The sequence below is a fragment of the Parathielavia appendiculata genome (genome assembly GCF_033297405.1).
Source record: "Parathielavia appendiculata strain CBS 731.68 unplaced genomic scaffold N657scaffold_43, whole genome shotgun sequence".
Lineage (NCBI taxonomy): Eukaryota > Fungi > Ascomycota > Sordariomycetes > Sordariales > Chaetomiaceae > Parathielavia > Parathielavia appendiculata.
In genome coordinates this window covers 46845-58946 of record NW_026944262.1, presented here as the reverse complement: position 1 = coordinate 58946, position 12102 = coordinate 46845, and the positions used below count along the sequence as shown (strand labels likewise).

The following is a 12102-nucleotide window of genomic DNA, read 5'->3' as shown; positions in this document are numbered from 1 at the left end:
AGCTGCACGGCTAACGGGAGGATCCTGGACTGGCTGATGGACTCGGGGAAACTGCCGATGTACGGTCTGGCCAGGAGGCTGGAGCTGGAGCTCGCAGTCTGATACCCTTTCCTTCGAAGGCCAAGAGGCCTTCCCACTTTGTATTTGCAGGATCGCACACTGATCGTTTCCTTGATTGTCGATATGGGTTTTTCACCCGGCCCATGAGGGGGCGGTTTTCCTGTATAGTAAGTTGTTGAAGGTCCGACACGCCCTAGGGCACAGCGAGTGTAGGAATAATAATATATATAGGCCATTCGATCTATGAGATTCCCCCATACTTGGAGCTACTCCTAGGTCGACTTGTAGACGTGAATCTTAGCGTAATCTTGCTGGAAATGCCGTATTTCATCGTAGTAAGGAATAAGGCGCTAATCAGAACCAAGCTCTATGGCTGCATGTTCCGGGGGCCTTACTGCAGGAGAGATTAACGGTCCTTCCTTTTTCAGGGAGAAGGAGTACGGCGGCATCACTGCTAAGAAGTATCAGCAGTGCATTGTCCCTTTGGTCTATGCATTTTGAGAGGAAGCTGGGGATCTCAGGCTGTTCTACTACCAGTCCAGTCACACGTATTGTGTGACCAGACATCCGAGCACACGACCCAGATTCTGACCTTAGAACCTCATAGGGTATTCTTTATCTTTGTCAGGGCCTAGTCCTTTTGTCGTCAGCAATCAATGCAATGCCATAACAAGTTATATTTTTGTGCCAAGTGGTTTCAAATGGCATATTGAGAGGCGTGGTGTGATTTTGAGGCGGAGTTGCATCCACGCCCAAGGCCACACATGTGACAATGATATGCCCCCACACTTTGCTGCGAAGTCAAGAAATTGGCGTTTCTTGGCTGACGAATTGCCTCGGTTGCTCCAATCAGGGGCCGACCTGCGCACGGATGACCAGGGCACGCATAGAGACTGGCCTATTCGCACGTGCTTCGAAACTCGACTGCGAGCCCTTGTTTGGGCCAGCCATTGCCCCATCTTTTCTAGTCTGGAGAACCAGAGGTGTTCTCAGGCTGGTTTCTGACTGGAGCAAGATATCAGGGAATATGTTCAATATGGAAATATATATTTTTTTCTTGGTTCAGCAACGATTCTCATGTGTATTTTCACAGTCGGCGAGGGCTCCACACCAGAGCCCAATAAGGCAACAGCTTCCCATCCTAACGTCAGTTGGGAATCCGCTCTTACCCTTGCTCCAATGGAACCTAGGAACCTGTTATCAGCGGGCATTGCTAATTGAGTGGGGAACTGCAGCTCGCTTGCCTTCGGGCGTGTTCTGCGCAAAAGAAGCTTTTTTCCTCGCCCAACAACCGAACCTCAAAATTCGGAGGAACCCAGCCCTCAACGCCAAAGCCGGGATCAGAAGGGGATCGTCACATTCGTCCACTAACTCGCCGCTGTATCCGTGGTTTCACAGGCAACTTGAACAGCATTCACAGTCCTGGTTCCCCGCCATGAGCGCCTATCCCGAACATGAAGCTGCCCTGGGCAGCGCGCCCGAATTGCCCGTTGTTGCCGGACGCGGCTCAGACACGGATGGCGATGAGTTGCTGAACGCAATGGGTTACACGGCCGAGTTAAAGCGAAACCGGTCGACCTGGCATGTGGCCTTTATGTCCTTCGTCCTGGCGTCCATACCCTACGGCCTGGCCACGACACTCTACTATCCGCTGCAGGGCGGCGGGCCCGTCGTCGTGGTCTGGGGCTGGCTGCTCGTTAGTCTCATCATCCTATGCGTCGCCGCGTCTCTGGGCGAGATCACGTCCGTCTACCCGACTGCTGGCGGCGTCTACTACCAGACCTTCATGCTGGCCCCGTCCAAGTTCCGTAGGGCTGCCGCCTACATTTGCGGCTGGGCCTACGTTGTCGGCAACATCACCATTACCCTGGCGGTGCAGTTCGGCACGACTCTCTTCTTCGTCGCCTGTGTCAACGTCTTTGAAACGGAGCCTGGCGTGGGCGTCTGGGCCGCCGAGACCTACCAGGTGTTCCTTACATTCCTCGCCATCACCCTGCTCTGCACCTCCATCTCCATTTTTGGCAACCGATGGCTGCCCATTCTGGATGTAAGCCTTCCTCTGCCTTACTCAAGATTCATCGACACTGACACGGAATGAACACCCTAGACGTTTGCCATTTTCTGGACTTTTACCGGTCTCTTCGCCATACTCATCACCGTCTTGGTCCTTGCCAAGGAGGGCCGGCGCAGTGCCTCGTTTGCCCTCGGCCACTTCGAGCCCACGTCCGGATGGCCTGCCGGGTGGGCCTTTTGTGTCGGGCTGCTGCACGCCGCCTACGCCACGTCGTCGACCGGCATGGTCATCTCCATGTGCGAAGAGGTCCGGCGGCCGTCCACCCAGGTGCCCAAAGCCATGGTCGTCACCATCGTCATCAACACGATTGGCGGCCTGCTCTTCCTGGTGCCGCTCATGTTCGTCCTGCCCGACCTCGCCATGCTGGTCAGCCTGAGCTCGGGCCAGCCACTGCCCACCATCATCAAGTCGGCCGTGGGCTCGTCGGGCGGTGCTATTGCCCTGCTCATGCCCCTCATGGTGCTGGCCATCCTCTGCGGCGTCGCCTGCTCCACGGCCGCCTCGCGCTGCACCTGGGCCTTTGCCCGGGACGGCGCCATCCCGGGTTCCAAGTGGTGGAAGCAAGTGCATCCCAAGCTGGACCTGCCCCTCAACGCCATGATGCTCTCCACCGCCATCCAAATCGTGCTAGGCCTCATCTACTTTGGCTCCTACACCGCCTTCAACGCCTTCTCGGGCGTCGGCGTCATCTCGCTGACCGTGTCGTATGCCGCGCCCATTGCCGTGTCCATGCTCGAGGGGCGCGCCCACGTCAAGGGCGCCAAGTTCTCGCTGGGCAAGCTTGGCTGGCTGTGTAACGGCATCGCCATAGGTATGTTCCGTGATCTACCTTGTCTCCTTGTGCATTCTGGTTATGACGTGGACCTCCCTGCTAACGGTCGCTTCCAGGCTGGTCGATCCTCGCCGTCCCCCTATTCTGTATGCCCGCTTACATCCCCGTCACAGCCGCAAGCGTCAACTATGCGCCTGTTGTGTTCGTCGGCTTCGTCCTCATCGCCCTGGTGTGGTATGCTGTCTGGGGCCGCAAACACTACCGTGGGCCCCCCACCGAGAGCGTCGGCGTGGATCCTGTCCCAGGCGGGCACGGTGTCGGCCCAAACAAGAAAGATTAGAGGGAACGCCGATGTCATGCTTAATGTCTAGTCATTCTGCGTATTATGTTTCAACGTATGATACTCGCTAGGCGTTAGGCGTCAACGGGCCACCAGCGGTCGTGTGTTCCAGCAGATACCCTTTTTTTTTTTGGGCTGGCTGGCTCAGGTGGAAACTTCAACAGTGTAGATAAATCAGTACCTACGACGCAGGATAAGTAAAGAAATCAGGAAAACAGATATCGTACTGCATCCCGGTACTTGCGTGCAACCCGCAATGCTGCCTGTCCTCTGAACAATGTCTTTGATCGAATACATAAGCCTGTGGTCATCGCCGCAGGAGGTGGTGTAATCATGCGATAAATGCTTGGATCTGACTCGAAGGCGATCTTGGAGGCGCGACCAGGCAGGAGAGCTTCAAAAGCTCGAATTAGCCAACCCGAAGCCGGCGACCTTGGGGTTATGCGACTCCTCCCAAGCCAGGAGCGCGTCCCAAGTCTCGTTCACCAAGTCTGTTGCCAACCGCCAAGCTCCGAATAGCAAATTCGTGTCCATGGATGGCTAGTAGTGTGACAGTACCCCGTGGACAGATGAAGGTCCTTTAAACTCCTACATCATCAAACGTCGCCTCATCATCTTGATAGTCTTTCGTTCTTATCACCCCGAGACTTCCTAGTACCTCACTCCAACAACTCCGATTAGTGAATCGTCCTTGCCGGAGCTTTTGAAAGCCGAATGGGCCCACCCGGTTTCGGGTCGGGAGCACCAGGAGCAGCGTCGTCAGGTTTGCGGCGGCTCAGCCTGGCTAAGCAGCACGTTGCTCGCAGTGTTGATGGGCTGGCCGCTGACTCCAAAGTAGCCCCCCCATACGCATACGCCTGACCAGCCATGCCCTTTTCAAGGAGGCTCAGTTCCCGCGCCAGCGCTGCGGCCGCCATTATCTTGAAGCTTTCGAGGTCTCACGAGGAGCTTCGATAGCCGGGACGCATCACTCTGTACCCCTTCACGCATCCAGCAGAGAGACAAGCAAGGCAAAGCTCGATCGCGTCCAGTTCCCTGGTGTGACCGCTCACGGAGCTCGGATTCCGCATCTCCTTGGTGATCCAGGCCGTGATGCAATCGAACTGGTTTCTCAGCTTGACCGAGCGATCTCGCTAGCGGCTCGACTGCACGCCGGTAAATGAAGCCGACAAACACTTCGAGCTCTCACAAGGGTTGGTGCGGATGCTTTGCACAGTCGATCATGACGCCGTGGAGGACATCCTCGTACCCAAGACACGATACCCATGTCAGAGAAACAACATCAACGATGACACGCAGCTGAGACACTTACGCCGGATTCTGTGGGCCTCCTCACAGCGACGCTGCCATTCAACAGGCCCAATGGCGCTCACTCTCTCCTTGATAGCCGTAAGGAACCGGTCCTGAAAGGGAGGTCCGCCTCCCGAACCAACCACAATCCGTATGTCCTTGGCCCAGATTCGTGCTCATCCACAGCGCGAAAAGCCGGCCCAAGATCTTGTCCGAGGTGTAGTATCCATACCGCGGACCGTCCTCATTATTTTGTGGGGCGGTATACTTGTCCAGCGCAATAACGGACTTGTCGTGGATCGTAATGTCTAGCCCCTGTGCAAGGAAGTCGGGCCTCCACCACGGAGCTCACGGCAGCCGAGACAGTTCGACCGCGCGGCCGGTCTTGGAGAAGTCGACAGCAGCCGAGTGCAGCTCGGCGAGACTGATTCAGTCAGGGTCAAGTGTCCCGTCATCTCTCTGGTCTGCCAAGATCATGTGCCGAGTTGCCACCACCTGGAATTTCCTATTAGCGAGATATCCGGAGGAGTTCTGGGAGCAAGGTGCGCTGTCTCGGGAGCAGGATGGCTCTTATGACAGCCACAAAGAGTGATTAACAGTGCACACACCAAAAAAGTTTTTTGCTCTTACTCCAAGGTGGTCTTTCCTCATAAAGTCGGCAAAGAAGGCAGCCATATTGGCCGTCACCACTGGCCAGTCCAACTCCAGCGGCGGGATACGGGCATAGTCGGCGGAAGGAAGCGCGTTGAGCGTGCCAACTACCTCCTGGTCCCAAATGACATGGTACAAGTCGCCGTCAAGGTCGCCTCAAGAGAGTTGGCTGGGCAGGTCTCTATCGCCCCACATGCTGAAGACGAGACAGTTGCGGTGGTGGGTGAAAGGGTGGCCGCCGGGTGGGATCACATTCCATGCAAGCTGAACGTCCCCTGGATGAAGAGCGGGCGAACGTGTCACGATGACCCGCCCAGGGCCAGGCGGCTCAGAATGGCGGTCTGCCAGCTCGTATGTCACGTACACCTCTCTCTCCTTCAGGAACCCCGTCTCGTCCATGATGCCAAACAGGGTCATGTCTTTGCGAACAAGAATACGGACTTCGTGCTTGAGCAAACGGAGCTCCCTGAACAGGACGACCTCGACGGCGCCTCGGAAAAAGTTGTCCCGCCGGTAGACGATCCCCATGACCTTTGACACACTATCCGCAGTTCAATGAGAAGCCGCAGACTACCCATAACAGTCACAAAGCCAGTTTCAGAGTACCTTGGCAACGTCCTCAAGTTGTCTGATGTAATTTCCTCATACATTGCAAATACACCACGGTAAACCACCCGACACCATCATCAACATGACTCCGAACAAGTCAAATAAAACTTGCCAAGTTCAAGCCAACGAAGGCAAGTCAAGTCGGCTATTGTTGAACTGAACTGGCTCCTTGGCACCTGGATTCAGGTGCTGGGCACTGTTGCCCAATGCAGTAAGCGTGGAAGACTCGTCACCCACCCAAAAGCAGGGTCTGGCGAGGGCCCCGAAGCCCTCGGTTCTTTAAGCAAAACACACACATCACGCATGGTTCAGACAGTCAATTCAAGCTTCATCTTGTGCCTCAATTGATGCAGTGTCACCTGGTTGGTCTATGCCTATTCGAGCCTGTAACTGTTGCTGTCCAACAGCTATACTCGCAAGCAAGTCGAAGCTTCAACTTGCTTGGCTTAACTTGACTAACTTGCCCAGACCACGGTATACAGTGGCTGACAGTCTGTTACGATGCATCTAAGCCTCCAATACCAGCCACCTCCTTTCATCTTAGTACCTAGCTGCCTGGTTAAACTCTTCCAACTGGGCCAATATTTAACCTGACGTATCTTGACCTCGCATTACCACTTTGTTCGTTGGGAATGTATCGTTGGGAGGCTATAGAGGGCAGGGCGAGCAGGCTAGACCAGTTGCTTAGTTAGACTTCAACAACTAATAACTGATGAAATCGAGTTTTATTGCCTTTAAAAGTACAGTAGTTAGCCGTTGCCGGCTACAAAGAGCTATAGAGTGTTGAAGATATTAAAGATGAGGAAGGTTCTGGTTAACTAGGGGAAAAAAAAGGGGTAACCAACGTTGATTGGTCAGTCATAGCGATATAGATGCAAATTGCCAACTACATAATTTAGCAAATTCAGTGCGACTCGACTTGTTTGGAGTTAAGAGATTTATCGATGGTTGTTTCAGAGGGTCAGTTTAACGGGACAAGGAATGAACCTAAATCGCTAACGTACTTTGTTTATTAGTCGACAACTTCATCACACAATTCTACATCTCTCCAGGCTAATACACGATAGAGGACTAGTTAGTATACTTCAACTCAGATTCATTCGCAGGATCAGGTGTTCTCAGTAACGACCAAACAAACTACCTATTAAGGTAACGTTACATAACTACCGTAGGAAGGTTATTATTATTCAAGGCACCTGAGCCTAGTGGACTGCACCTCATTACCTTTTACCCATCCCTAACCTAGCTCCGTCGTTTGTTTGCCCTCTTTGTTCCAGTCAGCGCACTTGACTATCGTTCCCTATCTTCTCATTGTAGTCAGGCGTCTTGCACTCCAAGTCGACAAACTTCACAGCTAGGTCTCAGCTCTCTGGATTATTGAGGTAATGTAATCTCAAACCAAGGAATGGGCCATGGCCCTGAGGCCAACCAACAGCTCACTGCTATTTTGGAAGTGATTCGTACATTCTGCTACAGATATAGCAAGCATTAGCTGGCAGGCCATCGTGAAAAGAGAGTGACAAAGAGACCGTATCAGCTCTACCAAAGCCAACTCAGAGTTGGGTACTTAGGTTTAACTGCTACGTGATAGCAGAAGCGCGAGAGTGCTGAGGCGAGATCAAACTATCTCACACTCAAGGGACGAGACGGATCGGAACCTCCGCACCCCCGGGCGCCGAGTCGGGGATTATCGGTTCTGCCGGCAACAGACTTTGCTGAACACATAGAGATCGACTCTGGTACAATCCACTCGGATTATCACATAGGACTCGGCAAGCATAGTTACCCGGACAAAAGCCGCTCCTAGAGTTACTTTAGCCTAGATGTGTGCTTGTAAATTTCTGTATGCAAGGGATATGATCGGCTGGGTCTGAGACTCGGCAATCTACGCTTCCACTTGTAACTCCGGCACTTCGCTTGCCCATGCCCTGTCCCTTTGGTACGGTAAATGTACGGGCTCTTCATCAACAAAAGTCCGTTGGCGAGAGTCCGCTTGGGCAATGGCGCAATCACCCGTCCCTCGGCGTAATGCAAAGATGACAAACGTGGGAAGCGCCCTTGTGATTTGGCTTTGCCCGCGTTTGTCCCGCGAGGCAATGTATCAAACCATTTCCATTGGACCGGACCTGCAGATATTGGAATTCAGCCAACCGCCAGTAGGAACCTCTCGATTACCAATGACACAGCCTGGAAACAGGAAACGCGTTCAGCCCTTCCGAGATCCAAAATAGATGTACACAGTGGAGAGACAGCAAGGACCAAATCAAGACCGGATAAACACTCTCCAATTATAAGAGCAAACACGGCTCAACTTGTGTATATAGCTGATGAATTCCTCTGATCCGGCCGAGGGTCCTGCTCACCGCTGTTCCCCTCCGCCACTGTGCCCTGCGCCTCCTTTCCACTCTCAACACAATGGGCCTCCTCCAGCTTGTCACGGCCATACTCATCCTTGGGAACTTAGGCCTCGGAAGCCCCGTTCCCCAAGGCGGAGCTGCTCCCGCCGCGAAGTACTGCGATCCCGAGACGACGATTTGTTATTCCGAGTGGTTAAGCCCCGAGAAAATCGCATTCCGGATTGCCATTCCAGACACGGCTACGGCTGGCATTTTCGACGTTCTGCTGCAGATTGCCGCCCCCAAGACGGTTGGCTGGGCAGGCATCGCGTGGGGAGGCGTCATGGTCAACAACCCGCTCACCGTGGCATGGGCCAACGGAAACACGACTGTTGTGTCGAGCCGGAGCGCGAGGTCAGTGTCGTGATGCTCACACGAGGCATCTTTTACCTTCAGTGCCACTGACCCCTCTTTTGTGTCCCTTGAAAACAGTGCGCGCACATATCCCACCGCTTACGCCGGAGCCACTTACACCGTACTGTCTGGCTCGGTGGCCAACAGCACGCATTGGAAACTCAACGTGCTGGCCAAGGGCGTCAGTGCATGGGGCAACACAAAGCTTAACCCGGCCGAAACCGTGTCGCTCGCCTATGCCCAGGCTGCGAGTCCTCCCCTCGAGCCTGCCAACAACGCCAGCCGGTTCAGTATCCACAATTCCAGGGGGAAGTGGTCGCATGACCTAAAGAGCGCTCAGATCGCCAACTTTGTCGAGCTGGTTGAGAAGGTGGCCGCCGCTAAGGCTGCATGATCATCACGACACGTGCATCTGCTACGACTTGGACAGTTGTTGGTGTCAGACTATTCGTGTCTTCTCGGGACCCGGACTGGGAATAGACGCTGGAGAGAAAACATAAAAGCTCAATTCGCGGTAGCAAATGTAACTTACATACAATTACAGGGAAGCAAACCCGTTGGCTCTTCAATCACTATCCTCCTATGTTTCTTAGGCTATGTTCAATCAGTCCCCTGCCACTTCACATCGTGTTGAGCTTAGCATGATAGAGAGAAACGAGAGAGAAAACAGAAAAAAAGAGGCTTAAGGGGAAAGGCGTGGAGAGAAAAGCAGGGAACGAAAACAAACAGAATACAGCCGACGTACTCCAAGTCCTAAACCTTAGTTAAAAATTGAGTCGGATCTGAATGATAGACGACGGTGGCTGGTGGGTTAGCACCGCGATTGGTGAGCGAGGAATCTCCTGAATCAGCGACCAGGTCTTTTCTAGTACAATTTGAGCGGGCGATTGAGCAATGTATTGGAGGGGAGTTAAGTGCACATAATTAGGGAGGGCACGAGGAAATGAGACGCATGGATTGTGAGAGAACACAAGATAGAGTGACTCGCATAATTAGACGGAGGTTGGCTGGTTGATATTCAGATTATTGAGTTATTGCGAAGCCTCTGCTGAACAAGACAACCGCCAGACCGCCATGAACTTGATCCAAAGCGTGAGCCAAAAGTGTCTTGTGTGCCATGATCCAATGTACATATTGCCTAGTTGTACTGGCATTTGCACACGCATTGTTCCAAAATGTTGCACTGTATCAGTACGATCAGCAGGCGGTCCTCTCTGACAAAAAGGAACAAAGTACTGTTCAGTCAACTTACAAAGGACCTGCCACAATTGAGGTACCCATTGCAACCCACTTCTTTACAGCAGCGGTTGACGCAAATAGCTATTAAACGTTCAAAACCCGTTAGTTGTCACTCTACCTCTGGAGTTGGGTTTCCCAGGTTTGCGGGTCCTTGGCCTCTGTGGCTTACACTTGCTGCTACTGCAAGCTCTACCCTCCTGTAATGCTCGCATTAGCAACTGGTCTGCACACTTAAATGCATAGCCATGGCAAGCGGAAGCAACTCACAAGCACTTGGCCTTCGGTAGTGCCGGGAGCGGGATTAGGGGCGGCCAGGGCAAGGCCAGCGAAAAGAAGGGCAACGTTGAAGAACTTCATTGTGACCGGTATTGTCTGCGGATGCTGTCTTGGGACTAGTCTTCGGATGCCGTGATAGCCTTAAGGTGAATGCAAGACTCGGGGAACACGGTTTGGAAGTCCCTAGGTTACAGCAGTCCCCTATATATGCACTTTGAAGCGTCCCATTCTCCAGAATCTCGAGCCGTTGGCCGGATACAGAAGATGGCGGGGTTCAGGAACAACTCTAGCTGAATCAGTCGCGGAGTCGTTCATTCCACGCGCTTGAGATGCATCCCGATCATGCTGACTGGAGTGGAGGCGAGAGTCTTGACACCGACGGAGTCTCGCGGTTTAAATCTTGCCCGAGGCCCAAAAACGGTCCAACACATGCTCTGTTTCCCATCCCAGTGCCGCAAATGTGGAAGGGTCGAGTCTCTTTTACTTGACCAGAGGCATCAAGTGCAGTCAACAACGGCGTCAAAAAAGATACCTAACCTTATGCACACAGAAAGATTCATCAATCTAGAAACCGATCATACATACTCCTCAGATGCCGGGATAGTTCACATGCGACAAGATGAGTTCTTCCTACCAATGTAAGCATATTACGCCGAAGTCAAGACTATTGGTTCAATTCAAAGCTAAAGTCGGGGCCGGACAAATCGATCAACATTGCTGACATCTGTACCTTGGTCAAACAACGTTGAACCTCGGAGTCCCGGCCCGTCTAAGCAGACGTGCTCGCCAGCCTTCACTGTTGAACCAACCTTTCTCCAACCGAATCAACGGTATGTTTGGTCGGCGCTGTGGTTTGGTTTACGACGGAAGTTTCAATGGGTTGCATGCCGGTCCTTTCTCATTTGATGTATGTTGCTACTCGAGCTTTGCGAATCACATCTGTGGATCCTTCCGTTCTACCACCGGCAGACCCTGACAATGTTGGTCAACGACTGATCATTCTTCTTGCAAACATCGCCCATGCCTTCTTTCACAGACGAGGTCAAGCCGCGCCTAAGCCCTGCTGCGAGGCCGTACTCTTTGGGCGTCCTGATCTTCCCGCCGAGCATTATGCTGGCAATGGCCAAGGGTGCAGGCTACGGGTCCTCGACAATGTCGGTAATGCTCATTCCGAGTCCGCCAATGCCTCCGAGGGCGGCAAACATACGTGCTATCCTCACCAGGCCCACGGCAGCCGCCGAGAACTCGCCGACGATGGGAACAAAGAAGAGCACAGCGCTGATGATCGTGAGGATGAGGTTCTTGTCCTCCTCGTTCTCCTAGTCTTCCCCAATCTCCTTGGCATGCGCCATGCCGTTAACGGCCTGCGCCTCATCAGGATGGGCATTGGGGTCACCTCGACCACGTCCGAGTTGCTCCTTTCCCAGGAACCGATGCCGATTTCCGCCATCACACTTATCAGCTCGATCTCCAGCTTGGGAAGGTTGGGAATTGCCTCGTTCATGAGACCACGAATTGCGACATCACAGCTGAGACTGCCGAATCATCGTTTCCGGGCTCACAGAAAGCCGTGAGACCTCTGCCCTCTTCGTTAGCCTCGTGGTCGTACTGCCCCCGGCTCCGGCGTTACTGAGGTCCGAAAGACCTGAGCTTTGACCTTCTACGCACACTATCGGAGAGCATTGACGACAGTCTTCGGACCCGAAGGTCTGACCATCGCAAAAGGGTTTCAAAGGTGGGAGCCTAGCCTCTTTCGTGCAGTATGCCAAATGTACCGTAATGGGAAAATGCACCAGGCGGGTATGATACTTCGCATTCCAGGGATACAATCTGCCGTTGATATGTCAACTAGCATTCCCACCGCAAGTAGCATTCCCAGCACAACTACCGTTCCAAGCGCTCCGCTCTCTGATTGGCTGGTATTTCTTTCGGTCATGCCCAATCCGGCTGGTCGATCAAACTGTGGCAATTGGCGCTACTGTAAGCCACTGTAAGCTACCTAAGCCACTGTTCGCGGACGATGACACAACTCACCATACCT

At 53.3% G+C, this 12102-nt stretch overlaps 5 protein-coding genes across 5 annotated transcripts; 2 read left to right on the top strand and 3 right to left on the bottom strand.

The window, feature by feature from the left end:
- Nucleotides 1-1324: 1324 nt before the first annotated feature.
- Nucleotides 1325-3456, top strand: N657DRAFT_606053 (amino acid transporter). Its single transcript, XM_062790205.1, has 3 exons — nt 1325-2107; nt 2168-2945; nt 3023-3456. Exons 1-3 carry the CDS (start codon nt 1496-1498, stop codon nt 3244-3246), a joined length of 1614 nt encoding a protein of 537 aa, XP_062642313.1. The 5' UTR covers nt 1325-1495; the 3' UTR covers nt 3247-3456.
- Nucleotides 3457-5343: 1887 nt separating this feature from the next.
- N657DRAFT_685157 (RNA-dependent RNA polymerase) lies at nt 5344-5715 on the bottom strand (the record flags this gene model as incomplete). The annotated part of the gene is made up of 1 exon (XM_062796754.1): nt 5344-5715. One exon carries the CDS (start codon nt 5713-5715, stop codon nt 5344-5346), a length of 372 nt encoding a protein of 123 aa, XP_062642312.1.
- A 2317-nt stretch (nt 5716-8032) lies between these two features.
- N657DRAFT_675485 (iron reductase domain protein) lies at nt 8033-9375 on the top strand. Its single transcript, XM_062795822.1, has 2 exons — nt 8033-8546; nt 8625-9375. The coding sequence occupies exons 1-2, from the start codon at nt 8212-8214 to the stop codon at nt 8938-8940; spliced, it is 651 nt and encodes a 216-aa protein (XP_062642311.1). The 5' UTR covers nt 8033-8211; the 3' UTR covers nt 8941-9375.
- A 228-nt stretch (nt 9376-9603) lies between these two features.
- N657DRAFT_651175 (uncharacterized protein) lies at nt 9604-10599 on the bottom strand. The gene is made up of 4 exons (XM_062794108.1): nt 10053-10599; nt 9955-9982; nt 9799-9866; nt 9604-9729 (listed from the first exon to the last, which is right to left on the bottom strand). Exons 1-4 carry the CDS (start codon nt 10140-10142, stop codon nt 9685-9687), a joined length of 231 nt encoding a protein of 76 aa, XP_062642310.1. The 5' UTR covers nt 10143-10599; the 3' UTR covers nt 9604-9684.
- Nucleotides 10600-11017: 418 nt separating this feature from the next.
- N657DRAFT_637959 (uncharacterized protein) lies at nt 11018-11565 on the bottom strand (the record flags this gene model as incomplete). The annotated part of the gene is made up of 3 exons (XM_062791552.1): nt 11018-11197; nt 11282-11380; nt 11458-11565. The coding sequence occupies 3 exons, from the start codon at nt 11563-11565 to the stop codon at nt 11018-11020; spliced, it is 387 nt and encodes a 128-aa protein (XP_062642309.1).
- Between the last annotated feature and the right edge of the window lie 537 nt (nt 11566-12102).